This window comes from Haliotis asinina, chromosome 16 (assembly GCF_037392515.1).
Source record: "Haliotis asinina isolate JCU_RB_2024 chromosome 16, JCU_Hal_asi_v2, whole genome shotgun sequence".
Classification (NCBI taxonomy): domain Eukaryota; kingdom Metazoa; phylum Mollusca; class Gastropoda; order Lepetellida; family Haliotidae; genus Haliotis; species Haliotis asinina.
The window spans coordinates 26,176,695-26,196,412 of NC_090295.1; the positions used below are offsets into that span (position 1 = coordinate 26,176,695).

Here is a 19,718-nt window from a genome sequence, read left to right on the forward strand (position 1 = left end):
ACACACATGTAGACACTATCCGTTCGTTCGCTGTCACATAGGGTGTTGTCAATGAGCTACATCAGTCAAGCTCCTACCATGTCTTATATAACTGAGTAGCATACACAATGTGGGTAAGGGAACAGGTCCCTCAAGGGCATGTCTCATTATTTTCAGATTTAATTTTTCAAACTGTTCTTGAGATTGTAGAGTTTTTTCTCGAAATTGCCGGTGTATGGCTCTCTCAAAGGACTTTGATCGAACTCAAGTGCTCGTATTTTCATGAGTTTCATGCCCAGTGGCAGCTACAGCTGCAGGTTGTGACAGTGCACCATGGACTTGGTCTTGTGCATCAAGTTTGGGTCGAGTTTTTCCACCTTTGCCAGCTTTTGTTTTTCAAGCAACGTTTGACTGGGAGAAGTGAAATACCATGCGGGATCCAGACCATACTTTTTTTAGCAGATTTTCCTGAATGTATCGGACACGTGGGCCAGCAGCAGAATGTCCATTCTCAAGTACAGCCCAGTTCCACACATTAATTGTGTTCGCATAATCATCCGGGGTGATGGCCGAGTCAGTCAAGGTGCTGTAGAAGCAACCGATGGACGGTAATATCGTCTCATCGAACTTGGACCAATCATCCATGTACTCGTGTTCCAGAGCAGTAGAGACTGAGTCGCGTTTATACTTGCCGGTGACATGGCAATGATCACTCACGACATCCCCATTCAGCGGTTGGTCGTGGCATGCCTTGGCCTTCCTGTGAGCAAGTTTATCCTCCAACGTCATGCGCATGGGAGTAGGATCCGACAACTATTCCCTGATTTTTCTATCTTTATGCTGTAAGTACTCATTCATTTGAACAGCTCCCACCACAAACCTCAGTGGAGTCAAGGTTATTCAGGATGATTACCCCATTACATTCGAGGCCAATACACTATCCAAACATTTTGATTCTGTTAGCTTGCAGTATGTTCACCGACGATTTATGGAAGAACACTGAAACAACATTCATGGGAGAGTATATATTATTATGTGGACAGCATCAGCTTAAAGACACAATGAAACTGGACCCTATCAACCCGAATGCACAATGAAACTGGACACTGTCACCATAATGAACAATGAAATTGGACATTATCAACTTGAATACACAATGAAACTGGACAGTATCAACCTGAATGCACAATAAAATTGGACATTATCAACTTGAATACACAATGAAACTGGACACTATCAACTTGAATATACAATGCAACTGGACAGTATCAACTTGAATACACAATGAAACTGGACAGTATAGCCTGGATACAGTGGAACTTACTAGTGATAATTTGAATGTATAATGGGACTGTTCATCGGTACCGCGTCTTAGAAGAGCGAAAGTCAGTGACATCTGTTTTGAAATGATGCTTCAACTATGTACCGACAGTTGGTCTGTGGAGCTAATCACCCGTGGGGATACATGCATGAAGACATATAAACCTGTACAAGCTGTCTACGAGCCCATCCTCAAATGATCTCTGCGTATATACATCTCCACCTGGGATCTAGGCTATCCACGAATGATGCTGCGTGGATAGCCTCCTGGGATCTAGATCATTCACAACTGACGCTGCATAGATATATCTCCACCTTGGATCCTGGTTGGCCACAACTGACGCTGCATAGATATATCTCCACCTTGGATCCAGGTTGTCTACTAATGACGCTGTGTATATACATGTACACCTGGGATCCAGGTTGTCTACTAATGACGCTGTGTATATACATGTACACCTGGGATCCAGGTTGTCTACTAATGACGCTGTGTATATACATGTACACCTGGGATCCAGGTTGTCTACTAATGACGCTGTGTATATACATGTACACCTGGGATCCAGGTTGTCTACTAATGACGCTGTGTATATACATGTACACCTGGGATCCAGGTTGTCCTCTAATGACGCTGTATAGACATATGTACACCTGGGATCCAGGTTGTCCACAAATGATGTTGTGTGGATATATCTACACTTTGGATCCAGATCGTCCATGCATGATGCTGCGTGGATATATGTACACCTGAGACCCAGGTTGTTCACGAATGATGCTGCATGGATATATGTACACCTGAGACCCAGGTTGTTCACGAATGATGCTGATTGGATATATGTACACCTGAGACCAAGGTTGTTCACGAATGATGCTGCGTGGATATATGTACACCTGAGACCCAGGTTGTTCACGAATGATGCTGCATGGATATATGTACACCTGAGACCAAGGTTGTTCACGAATGATGCTGCATGGATATATGTACACCTGGCACCCAGGTTGTTCACGAATGATGCTGATTGGATATATGTACAGCTGGGACCCAGGTTGTTCACGAATGATGCTGCATGGATATATGTACAGCTGGGACCCAGGTTGTTCACGAATGATGCTGCATGGATATATGTACACCTGAGACCCAGGTTGTTCACGAATGATGCTGCGTGGATATATGTACACCTGAGACCAAGGTTGTTCACGAATGATGCTGCATGGATATATGTACACCTGAGACCAAGGTTGTTCACGAATGATGCTGCGTGGATATATGTACACCTGAGACCCAGGTTGTTCACGAATGATGCTGCATGGATATATGTACACCTGAGACCAAGGTTGTTCACGAATGATGCTGATTGGATATATGTACACCTGAGACCAAGGTTGTTCACGAATGATGCTGATTGGATATATGTACAGCTGGGACCCAGGTTGTTCACGAATGATGCTGATTGGATATATGTACAGCTGGGACCCAGGTTGTTCACGAATGATGCTGCATGGATATATGTACAGCTGGGACCCAGGTTGTTCACGAATGATGCTGCATGGATATATGTACACCTGAGACCCAGGTTGTTCACGAATGATGCTGCGTGGATATATGTACACCTGAGACCCAGGTTGTTCACGAATGATGCTGCATGGATATATCTCCACATGGGATCCAGATTGTGAATGAATGACGCTGCATCGTCCACAAATGACTTTGTGTTGATATATCTACTCCTGGGATCGAGATAAATGATCGTTGTATGAATGCATCTGTACCTGCAGTCCAGTACTCTTGGTCTCATATCAAATCCTCTGTTGGTTATAAATCTCTGGGACCCAAAACCGAATGCTGCCGAGCAAGATTTCGACTATCAGAAATTTTCTGCACGTAAGTGACAAATAGTGAAGACTACTAGTTTACTACTGGACCGGTCTTCACTGGAGACCAAGTGTAATGGACGTCGGTAAAGGTTTACTTCGAAGTGGAATTGATGACACTTGTACATCTACCCCATAAATCATTTGTCACGCCAAAGGCAATGATTTATTACTGATTGATTTTCTAAAATGAATGAAATGGATGAAAAATGTATGTGGCAGCATTTCCGTGATGAGCTGAATATTTATTACTTCTGTCAGTAATAATGTGTCTCGGGATCACCGTTCGCTAATGATACGACTGAATGATCCAGCTTTCTGAGTATTATTTATGCTGACGTAGGGTGAATTTTCTGCCCGATAATGTTGCACGTAACTTGGCAACCAGATTTCATTTGCAATTAAAACAATTGCTCCTGTCGGAGCACCACAGAAGGACACACAGAGTTTCCGAGAGAGTGGAGGGTGATTTCGCTCGTCTGTTCAGATATTTATAGAAACCATAGCGTCGTTGAGTGCCTGTAATTCCCCCGTCCCAATTGTGTGTATGTCCAGTTGTCTATATACTGTTAGGAACCACATTCTCTACACATTCATGGCGCTTCGATAGTGTATTCATATTGCTCATGTCCACATTCCGGTTGTGAATGGCAGCCTATTCATGCAATCTGATGACGGGGAATAAAAGAAATTTTGAAAGACTGGTGTTACTACCCAAAAAATAAAAGTGAGTAGTAAGGGTATTTAAGACAGATTACGCTTTGTACTTGGAAGATGTATCAGACCATTTCAATGCTGTAACGAGTGTTTAATTGTGTGAGGACAATAAAATCATAACTTTACCCATACGAACGAGGAGATCCCGTGTAACATCTTTTTGATATTTACAGTGTTTAATTTAGTGATCGTCAGTGTTGATTGGTCAGCTAAGCAGAGAAGAAATAGGATTTGTTGACAGGGGTATAAGTCTGGCCTGTTACACCGTAAACCCTAGTGTGCATCTACACGTATACAGGTACCTGGTAGTGAACCCACGACGATAAACACTGGTGTGCATCTATACATATTTATCTTACCTTACATATAAATCCCGTTTCCTGATTGACTAAGCGCTCTTCTATTATTTTCAATGTACCTCACAGGAGCGGGGTACATTGCAATATACCCTGCTGCCAATGACAACTCATTCTGCACTTTGTGGTAGTCCTTCTTTATCTCGAATATCATTGAATCACACATGAGGCACGTCAAGTGCCAATGCAAATTGATGGAAGGGAAATAACTCTAAATCTGTTTTTCTTGTGCCGTATGCAAAATCTCGCGATGGCTACTAAAATTTGCCTTTCATTCCAATAAATAAATTGTGACGAAACGTTCAAATGTAGTCCCTGTGTCCCTGTGAATATTAAGAAGGGATCCGGAATTGCGACTTTACTAAGACAATGCCTGCGAAAAATGCAGAAAGGTGTAGGATTCACACAGTTTGGCTGAAGTTTACGATCCGATACCCATGCTTCTAACTGTTCAAAACTAACATTGAGGTGTTCGGTAAGGTAAATACGTTGTTCACTGGTTCCTCGGGGCCCATGGGTTGATGTAGCCTCGATGTCTGTTTATGTGTGCTAAAGGCCACATGCAACAAAAAAAAATATCAAACATGTTTAAAAGACATTTAAAACCTCTTGTTGATGATTTATACTTAGTCAAAAAGAAACTTCACATTCTTTCTTCAGGGCACTATAAAAGAACAAGTGATGCTAAGATGGTTATATTGTTAGTATTTCATTGCTGAAATCTGTGTGATGTACTCGAAACACTAACCACAAGAATACAAATTCGAATTTTCTCAGTTAATATTGTGTATGGCCGCCCCGCGCATTCACCAATGCCAGTGCACACCACACCATGCAACTTCCGCCCCCGAATCTGTCGACTTCCTGTACACAACATTGGGCATACCGTTCATGACGTCGTCTCCAGTCTCTATGAGTGCCGTCCGCGAATCTGAGTTATCCTCAGACGACTCGATGCCAGTCTGTCTGGGTCCATCGGAGATGACGGCATCAATGTTGGCCCACGATATGAACGTCGAGAATGGAGATTGGCAGCCCACAACCGATTTCGAATGGTCTGTGAGGACAGCCGACCTCCAAACATCTCAGTCCTGGTTCGTGTAGCCGGCAGAAATCTGCCATCTGATTTGGCACTAGCGTTATTTCCATGACGAATGAATGGGTTTCTAGAGTCGAAAGATAGTGATCCCAATTTGGATACGTAGAGGTATCATCACAGAGAAATTATTTATTAATTTTAAAAATTACATTTTGTGAAGTTTCTTTTTTTATTAGTTTATATAAAATGCATTGATGATAAAGAAAATAAACCAAATAAACAAAATTGTCAGCGTATAATCGCAAAGCAAAAGTGCAAGATTTTGTACTTGGGTTTGCCTCTCTTGAAACGAAGCAGCCGCGATACCGAACCCAGTCAGAGAGGGAATGCACTCAAGTGTAACGAAGCCTTTTCATTGGCCACTGGTTCATTTGCCGATACGCTTAGCCGGTTCTTTATTTATGGCTTATAAGCCCGATTGGTGTTAATTTCATGTGCTCCATGATTGAAGTTGTGCATTGCATATTGTTATTAGCAGGCAGACATATAGGTGTCAATAAACCAGACTTTGGGTTTTCTCTATGACAGAGTCTGCTTATCACAATCAGCGTGTTTTTTTATGTAACGAGTTGATTATGTACTTGTTTATTTTTTTTCATCGCGCTTTTTTCAACTTCATAATAAGGCTGAATAGCCATTTATAATGGTTTGTTTCGATTAGTACATACCGAACGATATTAGAATCTACAATGTTGTGTTTTACGTTGAATGTGACCTTTAGCATAAATATCCATCGAGAGTACATCGGTGTTGGTTGGTCCCTGTCTACACCGTGTGTATGTCTGGGATTGTATGGGTGTGGGTTGGTCCCTGTCTACACCGTGTGTATGTCTGGGATTGTATGGGTGTGGGTTGGTCCCTGTCTACACTCTGTGTTTATCTGGCACTGTGTGGGTATCGGTTGGTCCATGTCTACACTCTGTGTATGTCTGGGATTGTGTGGGTGTCGTTTGTCCCTGTCTACATTCTGTGTTTATCTGGGACTGTGTCGGTGTGGGTTGGTCCCTGTCTATACTCTGTGTATGTCTGGGATTGTGTGGGTGTCGTTGGTCCCTGTCTACACTCTGTATACGTCTGGGATTGTTAGTCCGAGTCTGTCAGTCTACTCATGCAGCGTGTTGTATTTTATGACGTGTTCTCGAAATCAAGATCCTTCTTGAAGCAACCTGCCGTACCGATCGATTTGACGCATCAAACGTGGCCAGGAAAGAAGCTGTAGCTAGGAGAGTGCGGGGCATCTGTGGATCAAGCAGGATAAGTTCACGCCAAACCTCGCGCCGAATAATTGAATTCGTGATGCAAATGGGATTTGTAGGTCTTGAGGATCGCAGAAGCGTCACGCAGCCTCAACGGATGCGCTGGCAACTGTATCGCAAACCATGACGCCGTGCTGGGAAAAATGCCGCGAAACAGCTCTATTGTCGTCTGCAAGAATATAGCGCTTTTGGCACTTGAGCACGAGCTACAGTGGGATTACATTGATTCAGAGGCAGAATGTTATCATTCTTATCGATCGATGAGTGTGGAAATACCAGGGTAATTGAAACCGAATAGCTGCAAGGCAGAGTGCACACCTGCATTAAACGGTGTATGTATGTGAGGTAGTGCGTGTTTGTAAGGTTGTGTGTGAGTGTGTTTGGGTTGATAACAGAAGGAGATGGGTAGGAGGTGTGTTAGTGTTAGAGTTAGTGGTAATGTTAGTAATAGTGTTAAAGTGTGTGTGTGTGTGAGAGAGAGAGAGAGAGAGAGTAAGAGAGAGAGGGAGAGAGTGTTCGTTTGTGTGTGTGGTGGGATGGACCGAGGATGGTGGCGGTGAGGGAGACATTTGCAGTCAGCGTAATACTCCAACATGGCCTCTCAGTCTTCTGCAGTCGCCGAGAAAGCTGCAGATGCTGTCATCAGTTCCCAGCGATTGGTGTTTCGTAGATTCCCCGCGCCTCTCCGCCATTAATGAATTGCGAGTGACGGTATTAGGGTAAAGTACAACCGATGCGGCAATGTTTAAAGCAAGCCGAGAATTGTCAGTAAAAGTCGATGCAAATTGAATTGAGATTATCAGATCGGGGACGTTTTATTTAGTCTAATCATATGATGATTAGCGGGCAGATTGGTCTCCTGCTTTAGCCTCGTTGCTCCCCGACACTGACACACGAAACTTTATCAAGAACATTCCTTCCTCATTTACTTTCGATTAATTACAATATCATCAAAACTACTGAACTACTGGTTGTTGTTGTTAAGAATGAGAGGGCATCACTGATACTAGGCGATGTTGTTAAGAATGAGAGGGCATCACTGATACTAGGCGATGTTGTTAAGAATGAGAGGGTATCACTGATACCAGGCGATGTTGTTAAGAATGAGAGGGTATCACTGATACTAGGCGATGTTATCAAGGATGAGGGGTATTACTGATACTAGGCGATGTTGTTAAGAATGAGGGGATATCACTGATACTTGGCGATGTTATTAAGGATGAGGGGTATTACTGATACTAGGCGATGTTGTTAAGGATGAGGGGATATCACTGATACTAGGCGATGTTATTAAGGATGAGGGGTATCACTGATACTAGGCGATGTTGTTAAGGATGAGGGGATATCACTGATACTAGGCGATGTTATTAAGGATGAGGGGTATCACTGATACTAGGCGATGTTGTTAAGAACGAGGGGTACCACTGATACTTGGCGATGTTGTTAAGAACGAGGGGGTATTACTGATACTAGGCGATGTTGTTAAGAACGAGGGGATATCACTGATACTAGGCGATGTTGTTAAGAACGAGGGGGTATTACTGATACTAGGCGATGTTGTTAAGGATGAGGGGATATCACTGATACTTGGCGATGTTATTAAGGATGAGGGGGTATTACTGATTCTAGGCGATGTTGTTAAGAACGAGGGGTACCACTGATACTAGGCGATGTTGTTAAGAACGAGGGGATATCACTGATACTAGGCGATGTTGTTAAGGATGAGGGGGTATCACTAATACTAGGCGATGTTGTTAAGAACGAGGGGGTATTACTGATACTAGGCGATGTTGTTAAGAACGAGGGGTACCACTGATACTAGGCGATGTTGTTAAGAACGAGGGGATATCACTGATACTAGGCGATGTTGTTAAGGATGAGGGGATATCACTGATACTTGGCGATGTTATTAAGGATGAGGGGGTATTACTGATACTAGGCGATGTTGTTAAGGATGAGGGGTATCACTGATACTAGGCGATGTTGTTAAGAACGAGTGCTATGATTTATTGGGTATGGGATAATTTTCATGTCAGGTAATTTGCAAGGAAGTGCATGCCCGTATTGACATGACGCTGAAACTACGTCTCATCGGCGTATCAGTAAATAATCTTCTTCACTGAGATATTTAGACTGACATTATGAGAAGGTGCTTGGTGGATAGTTGGGTATGTGGATAGATGGGTGAGTGGGTAGATGGATAGGTTTGTAGGTGGGTACATGATTAGATGGATAGGTGTGTGGGTGGGTAGATGAGTAGATGGGCGGGTGGGTAGATGGGTAGATGGGCTGGTGGGTGGTATATACAGGTCAGTGACCCAACACCACTTCGCACGTACGGCTGTCCTGCATGCCTCCAGTTGAAACAACACCCTTACGTGCGACTCAATTGGTCATTAATAATTCATTTTTTAATTTCCAAGATTAAATGAAGTTGTAATTCTGGCGCAGTGTTCCTGTTGTGCACCGCAGTTATGACTCCGTAGTTATGACTCCGGATTATCACATCTGTGTGGGAAACTTACGTAACTCATGTTGTACCTGACCAAAGGTCAAGGTGTATCACGTGATATCGGAAGGCGAATCAACCGAGACAGTAATTTAATTAACTCTACTTTGAGTCACTGACAACAAACTCTAGCGCCGGTCAGAACTTGTAATGGATTTGTGACAGTAAATCAAAGGTGTGTGAGTTCATGAGACGGACTCCGGTGATGCAACAGTTGCAATTAAACCTCATAGATTCACGTGTTTATCAGCTGCAACCTTTGACATTTATCATTACGAATCGCTGGAAATTGCGTTTTCCCAAGCAGCAATGCTTTCCCCCGACATTCATTAGCGGTATGCTAAGGATAATAATTACACTGTAGCATGTTTCGACGACTATGGCACACCTTTAAGTATTCGTGTGCTATTTGTGTGCTAGATGTATATATACATCTATCGTGTTTGGTAGCCCATGATGTAACTCATCTTAGATGCAGCAGTGAGACCAGGTTGTACTGATGATGCCGCGAACCACATAGATACATGCTTCTTTCAACCAAGGCTGTACAACCGTGAATGACGTACACAGCTGCCGAAGCATCGGTGGGGTTTCTTTATTGTGAAAACTAAGACGCTGTCAGAGCCTATCCCCAGGCATTGAGGAGAAATATACCAATTTTTAGTTTCCCTTTAATTCATTCAACTAATAGGGTTGGTCAGCTTCAACGTCGTGTAACTAGGGAGACAGTTGCCAGTTTCCTCTGACAGACCAAATGTATATCTTAATTCAGAATATGAACATTCACAGTAGGTGAAAGTCACTACCTATTCCATACAGAATTAACGCCATTCACAACAGAACATGCAGCTTATATTAGCTCTCATGTATGTTGGGTTGTTGCATAATTACTTTTAGTTTCACAACTCCATAAGTACATGACATAAATAGTGGGATTTCTTGGTCCAATATTCGGAAAATATACGTTCACATTTAGTACAAGTTTAGAAATTAGACGTTTTCCAGTTTTAGTTTCTAAATCTTTTCTATTCTGTACCAAGGTAAAATTTTGAATCGTTTCATTTAGGTTACAAACCTCCTTCTACCTTTAGCCCAAAGTGCGGCAGTACAAATCATATTATCATCACATGCCCGGTTAAACATTCGACCGATTCAGATTCATGTGTCTCTTTGTCCTTTGCCTAACACTGTGATCTCTGAATGATTTTAGTGATCACTGAACATTTTGTCAGCTTTCTCTATGTTCAGCGTGATATAAATGGGTGGTACTTATCGCTCATGGGTTTAAGGAGATAATGGCTCTCTGGATGTTCCGAGTGTGTATGGACTTAGCAAGTGATGGCATGTGTTCGGAACTGTTGTCTACCGCATGCGGTGACCAGCCCCATTTAATACATGCACAACAACGATTACTGTCATTTTAGCATCCGATGTTTAGCTTTAAAATTTTCAGTGCAAGACAATGTACAGAACCTTAGTATTAGCCCACTGTCAGCTTGGCAGCAAAATGGAACAAATTAAAGTACGGCTGCCACTCACGCGAAACATTTCACAAGGAAAGGAGTTGATATATAGTGGACACTACTGCATGAAATACATGGCAAAAGGTATACATTATTATGTGAAATCATGCGCTACATATGGCATGGATCCAGCTTACAACCTTGATTTACAACATGTACTACGCATGATACAAAGGTCTGTACATAATATGACCCTTCATATTATAGTTTATTCCTAATGTCGTGGTAAAATAGCATATTATAACGTTACACAAGAACATGTGATGATGAATAACGAGTCTGCACCATGTTGGACATGGTAATGTTTGTATTGAGAGCCATATGCAAAGAGACTTGTAATATATAGACTACTAAGTGTTGGTTGAGGCCGGGATATGTGGTGACATTACGACTAGTAGGATGTAGAGTGTTTGCAACGAGAGCCAGAATGCATAATGACATTACGGCATGGAGATCGACAGCATGAATGCATGATGGCATTACAATAATTAGGATATATAGTGTTTGTCACGAGAGCCTGAATGCATAATGCCATTACGGCATGGAGACCGACAGCATGAATGCATGATGGCATTACAATAATTAGGATATATAGTGTTTGTCACGAGAGCCTGAATGCATAATGCCGTTACGACATGGAGACCGACAGCATGAATGCATAATGGCATTACGACACGTGGGACATATAGTGTTTGTCTCGAGGACTCGGGTGTATTATAACATTTTACCTTATATGATACAACAGCCATGATGTATAATGACAGTATATCCTATATGACACAACAATCAGGACGCATATAGACTTTAACGTTCCAAAGATGTGCAAAGAAACTCATCTTTATTTTGAAAGATCTTACACTATTCAAATTGTGCATATTTCGTTCAATTTGTTTTACAATAATGAACTACTGGTGATATTCACATCTTCTGCAGACGGCAATACCGAATGTCCTGTCACAAGACACCTCCGATTGGGTGGGATGGTATGGGGCGAGGTAGTCTCTGATCAGTACTTGGTGTGACAAGCTTCGCGTTGGCGAGCTGTGCTGGTACATGATGATATAATTGCCTTCTTTCGAGTTCATCCCACAGATTCTCTGTCGGGTTGAGACCCAGATATGTGCAAAGACACGGCAAGACATTAACGTTTGACATGTTTGAAATATCTCTAACTGCAAGGTGTCCTCTTGGGGTGTCATATTCAATCTTGAAATAATTGGACAAAAGTGTAACAAAATGGCGACTGCCTTTTGACCGTTTATAGTAATTGTCATTGCCCATAGTTGTCACCACTCGCCCGTACCTTCCTCTTTATTTCCTTTAACACTGCTAAACAAAACTACACGGATTTTAAACGGCAGTTTCAGTTTACAACATTAGTAAACGAACGCAATTGCATCTATATGGAAAAAATGTTCTTCGAGTGCCCATAATTCATACACATATTATCAATCGTTTCTTCTTTTTAAGAGTATCCATAGTAAGTGTCTGAGAAATATCATAAAAACCAAACCAGTACAAAACAAAAAGAAAAGAAAAAACTCGAAAAGTGTGCATATCGTCGCACATTCACAACTTCATGTTCCTAGAATACATGTACTGCATGGCAACCAGAACACATCGTTGCACAACACTATGTTCCTATAATACTGCATGGCAACCAGAACATATCGTTGCACAACACCATGTTCCTATAATGCTGTATGACAACCAGAACATATCGTTGCACAACACCATGTTTCTGTAATATTAAATAGCAATCGGAACATATCGTTGCACATTCACATGTTTCTGTAATACTGAATGGCAACCAGGACATATCTCTACACAACGCCGTGTTTCTATAATACTGCATGACAACTAGAACATATCGTTGCACATTCACATGTTTCTGTAATACTGAATGGCAACCAGGACATATCTCTACACAACGCCGTGTTTCTATAATACTGCATGACAACCAGAACATATCGTTGCACATTCACATGTTTCTGTAATACTGAATGGCAACCAGGACATATCTCTACACAACGCCGTGTTTCTATAATACTGCATGACAACTAGAACATATCGTTGCACAACACCGTGTTTCTATAATACTGTACGAGAACTAGAGCATATCGCTACACAACACCATGTTCCTGTAATACCGTTTGTCAATATGAATATATCGTTCTATTACTTCATGGTCAGTTAAATATACGTTGAAAAATAAGTTCTTTGACTAGATGCAAAATTGTGCCAGAATGATACAGTTAAAGCTAACCAGGGAGAGCTATGGCTGAGACCGGAACAGAAATGACATTGTGAAACAGCGCCTATTTATAGGCCAACATCACGGTGACACAGTAAAGAGGCATTATACGTACAATGGCCTCAAACTCTCCTGATAATGGACAAAAATAGAGTGTACGCAATTTTCATGGGACACGAAGGAAGACTGTTATAAGAGTCCTTAAAACGTAGTCAATAGTAGCGTGAACGTTTATCTGACGTCATATTTCGTTTGATCGGAAATACATCGACATTTAGACAGCCTTTCTAAAACTGACACACAGACTATTATAACACAATTATCATAAAAGCTCGGGGGCGGAATGCTCTGCGCCTTTAAACCACTAAAAGTGGCATTTGTTGTTAGCTTGTAGAGGAAGAAACTGTGCTCACTCTTTGGTCCTAATTTTCATCAGTGGACTAAGAAATAATGTTTAAAGGTCACATGCAACGCAAAACACAACTTTGCAGATCCTAGTACTTTTCGGAAACAATTTATCAAAAATGCAAATTCAACTTACACAGCTCAAAAATAACGAGAAGAAGAAAAATCAGCGAAATCGCATTTCAACCGATTCACTAATATTCTCCAAGGCTGGGTGGAGGTGGTTTTATCAGCTGCACTGCGCCTTATAGTGATTAGGTCCGCGCGGCTTGAACAGGGATGGCGACTCTTACAAACACAGCAAGTGATGCGTGCAAGGATTATCGCTTCGGTCGAAGTTGGAGAACAAGAGATGTTTTGCATCTTGTGATTACAAGCATCTTGGGTCTGCGTTTGCGGTGTACCCCCTGTTAGCTAGCAGCCAGCAGGGGATTACCTGGGATTAGAAGACCCACATGAATGAGTGTTCAGGGCAAGTTGTTCCCTGTGTAATATGACCCGGGGTAATTAGGCTACCAATAAAGTTAACACTTCATTCATTCATATCAACATATATACCATTCACAAAAGTATAGGGTATTCCATTTTGAAAACATACCAATAGCCAATGCCAGATATGAGAAAAGGTAATATATATGCATAAGATTAAAGATTTCCAAAGGAATACAATAAATTGTCACATTTCCCCTTAATTGCTCTACACCATCTGTATCCAACCTGGCTTGATGATCATTTGCACGTATCAGTCTTGTAAATTCAGTATCTCCTACTTTTTGAATGGTGTATTATCATCGTCGTAAATATTCATATTATGAAATACAACCATTAGGCAGCATTAGCGCTATCACCATGTTACATACATCATTGCAAAATATCACAATATACAAAATATCACATGCACACATCATTATTGGGTTGCATATATCAGACAATTGCACAGATATTCCAGATTGACTATAACACTGATATTTACTCCAAAATATACAATCTTGCTGTAATAACTTCCTCTTAGAAGACACTTGGTACTGTTCAGTGATCAACTTTGAGTATTGTTCTCAAGTTGTCAAGGGAGGGCATCTGATTTCAGCATTCTAGGATGGAACATGACTGTGGATGATGTTCCTGTAGGTGCTGCTGAAGTTGTTTATCAGCATTCCAACACTTCCAGTGCACAGTCCCTCGTCTTCTGGTTTTCACTCCGAATTCGTGTCCATCGTATAGTACATTCTGGCCTCCTAGAATTCTGAGTGAACGTCAAACTTAACTAGTGCGTTTACCATAAACAATGATTTAAACATTTAATTTAGTGTCAGTTCAGGTAACTGTTCACCAGCTCAGGAGTAACTAAATAGTGCATCACTTGCTGTTGTAGGAGATTAGCACAGCCCAGTGATCTGGCACCTTTAGACAATACTTGCTGGCAAACTGGGGACACACTGCGTCGGTGTCGTCTGCAGTCATGAATATACACTGTCCCAAACAGGCAGACTTGAAAACCGAGTTTTCAAAAAAGTGTAGTATTAGAAATACTAATTTCACTGCTGAAAATTGCTCACTTTAAAAATTGAAGTATTTTAATTCATGTCTGTTGAAATAAGAAAATGTGTTGATTGTGACAAGCTGTCTCTGTCACTGACAAAACTCAAGGTCTGTTTTATTGACACCTATATAGTTATGTGTCTGCCTGTCTGCGAATGACAATATGCAATACACAACTTCAATCACTGACCACATGGAATTTGAACTTAGCACCCATCAGGCTATGCACCATAAACAGAATACATTGATTTATGGCTCGTGCACCTGGGTTCTGTCTCTGTCACATTATGTAATTACACAGACAGGCAGGTGTGATAATTGTACACATAACATGTTGTATCTTTGGCTACAAACAATCTGCATGGATGGATCGGACGCACACCGGTGGAAATTCACACTGTCAGTTTCAAGTTCTAATTTGAATTTGGGAAAAAACGACGGTTTCCAGCCATGCAGTAGTTCACCATCTCAGTATTTGTTGAGTGGATCGAACGGATGTGCAGAGAGGATGCATTTGCAAAACCAAACGTCTCAACATACATTAGTTATGGATAACAACTTCTTTTACTGTAAATGATGCGACGTTTCGGTGTGGATTCTCATACCGTTATCACTCTTGCTTGACAACGGTACATAAATCCATACCGAAACGTCGCATCGTATACGACAACAGAAGTTGTTATCCATAAAAATCTTAATCACCATACTTCCGTAATGCCAATCAAACAGATCATCTCAGTATACACAAAATAAGCGTTCTGCGCCTCGTAAATGAACCAGCCAATGAAATGTCTTCGTTACACTTGAGTGCACACCCACCTGCCCTGACCGGGTGCGGTCTCCCGGGTGCTTCGTCTCGAGGGAAGTAAACTTAAGTACAAAATATTGCACTTTTGATTCGTGATTGTACGCTTATAATTTTGTTTAGATTTTCACAATCAGCAATGTATATTGTATGTCAGAAATAAGTTATAATTGTGTTTTACTTAAAAGGACATTAATTAGGATGTACAGTGACGGAGCTACGTACAGATGCTAGTATCAAGGCAGTAACAAAGGATTACATGTAGAAGCCAGTAGGGGTTTACAAATACGTTTTTACAGATAAATAAAACTAGTTAGGGTTGGTTGAGTTCATCGTATGCAGAGGGGATAAATAACCTTGATCTCAACTGATCAGGGGTCGGTGTCGTTTGATGTGGATGGCTTCGGCTAATTTTCGTTTGGTGAAGTCGATTTGTTGATAGGGGTTGTTCTGTACATGTTCAAAGATAACTGATTTGTTGTCTGTTTTGTTTGTGCACGCTTGGTGCTCCCTGACTCTGGTGCTGATTAATTGGTTTTGATGTTTCGCCGATATATGATTGTCCACAGTTACAGTCAGTTTTGTAAACCAACAAATAATATGTTTCGATGTATTCCATTTATGTCGCGGCGTATCACAAGATGTGTGAGGTAATCCCGATGTGATGCAGGTTTTTGACGTTTACGACTTTCCTTTCAATGCCTTCAAACCTAGAAATATAATCAGAGCGAATCGGGTTTGAAACTCCGTAAATATCTGATGTTGATAATTCTGTGTTGCTGGCGATGGTTTGTGATTGTCTATTGTGTCTGACTATGGTGTGGACATAAAGGCTGGTGTCGTGTCTGGGTGCTGTCTCGCCAGTCTGGGTTTATAGGAAGCATTCATTACGCAGGTGGTTTGAGAGATAACAACATTGTTTGTAGTTGTCATGGTTTCGCTACTAAACCTAAGACGGAATGTTTACGACAGCGGGGACAAGATAGCTGGCAAACAGCCGCACGTCTATGGTAAAAATAGCACAATGCAAGGTGAACATGTATTTTCTGTTATTGAACCTCTGTTATTTTCAATTTCCTGACCGATCAATCTTTGTTAAACAGGAATCTTTGAAACTTTGTCATTTGTGGCGTTGTAAAAGCAAAAAGTGAACACCAAAAACACTTTGGTTGATCGTTGTCTACATGTATTTTAAAAGGACACTGCCTCACTATGATGATTGAGCTGGGGCCAGTGGGACCGATGCTGCAGATATAATCATATTTAGGTGGCGTCATCCACGCAGGAGTAGGTCCCACTTATAATTATGTAGGTATAATTCAAGGTATGTTATGAAGAGCCAGCTTATACATGCATGCACATAAGAACATAGTCTGTCGTACAGACCCTGAAGTATATATATCCAAGAAAGCCCACACAAGTCTAGAAAATGTGGCAAGTCTAGATTTCCATAGCTTCTGAAAATGAAAAAAGTCTCAGGGCTCCATTTCATTACATTATTTTTTCCCTATGAACGTTTTTTTTTCAGTAAAATATGTTCATTTCAGAGACTAGCTGTTAGTCTAATAAGAATAGTCTAATAAGAACGCTACGCGTATGACGTCACACCTGCTTGAATAAGCTACCCCAGAAACATATCGCGTGGATGACTTCAAAGGGACGGGTTTGTTGTTACGTCAAGAAGCTCTGCGTGACATGACGCGCCCAAGAAACACGATCACGGTGACGTGTCGGATGCCCACATAAGTCCCTATCCCATCGGCCGGCCAAGACTACGCCTTATTGTAATCGGCGGGTTTTAATCTAAATACTTTCAAACTTCTCTTTAATCTCCCCGGAGAGTAGTTTTTACTCAACCCATTTTCAGGCCGTGGAAAATTGGACTGGAATCTGTATTGATTTTTCCAAGTTGCTGGCAGAGCGTGGATGATGCGACAGCAATGGTTTATGGATTATAGCAAAACGTATGTTTGAACAACGAGGAAATCCCGTGCTAATATACCATTAAAATGTTTGCTTACAACAAATGTTAATTGATTCATTTAGGTCAGAGGGGCATACTCGAATCCCCAACAAGTTGGAAAACAACAATCGGATGTATGTATGTGAACTGTGGTTGGACGTGGTTGTCACAGTGTACAAGACGCTGGACGTGTTTCGCTTCGTCTCCCCGTCCACACGCACAGCTATAACGCTCGCAGTTGCCACCACAGATAATCGAATGGTTTAATGAAGATATTTCATTCACGCTTGTTCTGGGAGTGAAACCAAACGTACACCTCATACTGTTCATCGACAGAGCCGATTAACACAGTCACAATCAGCGACAAATTGCAACGATTTTTTTGTTCAGTGGCTACAGTTTTGGAGGCTAAATCCAGAAAAAGGCTGTACTTTAGGTTGTGCTAGCACTCAACGGCAACACGTGTTAAGGGCTGCTTGTGTCACTGGTCTCTGCGCCTCGCCATCTAACAGTCATCATGGACCGATGTGGTTAGCTACCTAACATCTGCCAGCTATTGTATTCGTGTGTTTACCGGATTTAGCATGCTGGAATCCCTGATTCACAACATCACTCACACCTTCGACCGACTTCACATCGCATTTCAACAGGTAAAGCATATATTTTTCACTTCACGTGCAGGGTTGTTCAGTGCAATTGCAAGTACATCGGCACTGCTCATGTATCGCCACAATGCTATAGTAATGGAGGATTTCTGTCAGGCATATCGCTGATGTCGTCTATAGTGAGTACGGGTATTTGTCGTGGTATCTGGAACGCCTCGTAGTAATGTTGCAGGTGGGTTGTGTATTGTACATTCAATGGTTGTACTGTAGAGTTAGGCTGCAAGATGCCACACACAGTCTAATGTTCAATAGTCTAGAACTAACTACTCAACCTATAACTATACATACACATGCACAAATGTGAATATGATGGCAGGAGGTTCATGTTCACGCCATCATTATTGATCGGAAGAAGATATTTGAATGTTTGAGTTAAGTGCGCGGGGTCGCAGTAATGATTTCCCGGGCTGTGTAGTAGCAGCTGACGTCTCGGTCTCTCCAGTTAGGCACCATCTTGGCAGTTCCATACATCCTAATCATCCTAAATTTATCTGTAGGTAAATTAATTGCAGTTCTGTACGCCCACATGTGGAAATGGCAAGGTAAAGCAGTTAGTTCTCATTGTTATGTGTGCTGTGATAAATCTACGTTTCATGCTGTATATTCAGGGGTATCGAACTTGGAATGCACGTGTTTATACAAACACTATTGGATGTTATATAATGCATGTGTGGCCTCAGTCATAGTGTGTCCCATGTATAGCGTTGAGACCTGAGGGAACATGCCCAGTTTCCACACAGAGCATAATGCAAAATTGATACAATGCTACTACGGCAGTGTGTGCTTACATTATTCAGTGAGGTGCTCGTGTCGCCTTCGTTGTAGCATCGATTGTTGTGATGATTGCTTAGTCGATATCACCTGCACGAATAAGGAGAACAATACACTACAATTCGGTTCCAACACCGCAGTTCCAACTCATTAAAATAACACATAGACAATGCCAGGACAAAACCAAGCCAATGGAGGTCCAATTCGCAGTTATGGTGATGGGTGTGTTGAGGACTGTTGATGTTATGGATTCTCAACATCTACACAGATGTCACCATATTTGCGTCATGCAAAAATATTGATAATAAAAATTCTATTGTTAGCTGACAAACCACAGCAGGATATTGATTGCACAGTGTCATGTGTTCACGTGAATCATTGCTCTCATTCCGGAAAATGTTCAGTTGCTGGGAAGCGAGTCATATCGCATCTGATGTACATTGTATGGAACTGCTTCGGTTTACACCAAAGGCTTATACAACAGGTACTCCGCCCTTTCGCATACAGCAAGTACACGCTATCTGCCAAATATACAAATGACTATAGAGTATTTGGTTCATAGTGCACGTCGCTGGGAGATGGCGCAAAATATGGTGGTGAGATATGAAACATTACAGATTCCCTTCACGAAATCTCACTACATATATCTAAATGTGATTCCGAGTCACCTGTTCACGTATACAGG

General features: G+C 41.6%; 1 protein-coding gene across 3 annotated transcripts in view; it reads left to right on the forward strand.

The window, feature by feature from the left end:
- Positions 1-19,718, forward strand: part of LOC137267943 (uncharacterized) — an 80,112-nt gene that overhangs the window by 14,628 nt on the left and 45,766 nt on the right. Inside the window, exon 1 of one of the 3 annotated variants that reach the window (XM_067802395.1) lies at positions 18,045-18,247. The exons of the other annotated variants lie outside the window; for them this stretch is intronic. Within the exon in view, the coding sequence (XP_067658496.1) occupies positions 18,182-18,247 (66 nt within the window). The 5' untranslated portion in view covers positions 18,045-18,181. Of the gene's footprint in view, positions 1-18,044; positions 18,248-19,718 lie in introns of those variants that run through there. 3 annotated transcript variants of the gene reach the window in all.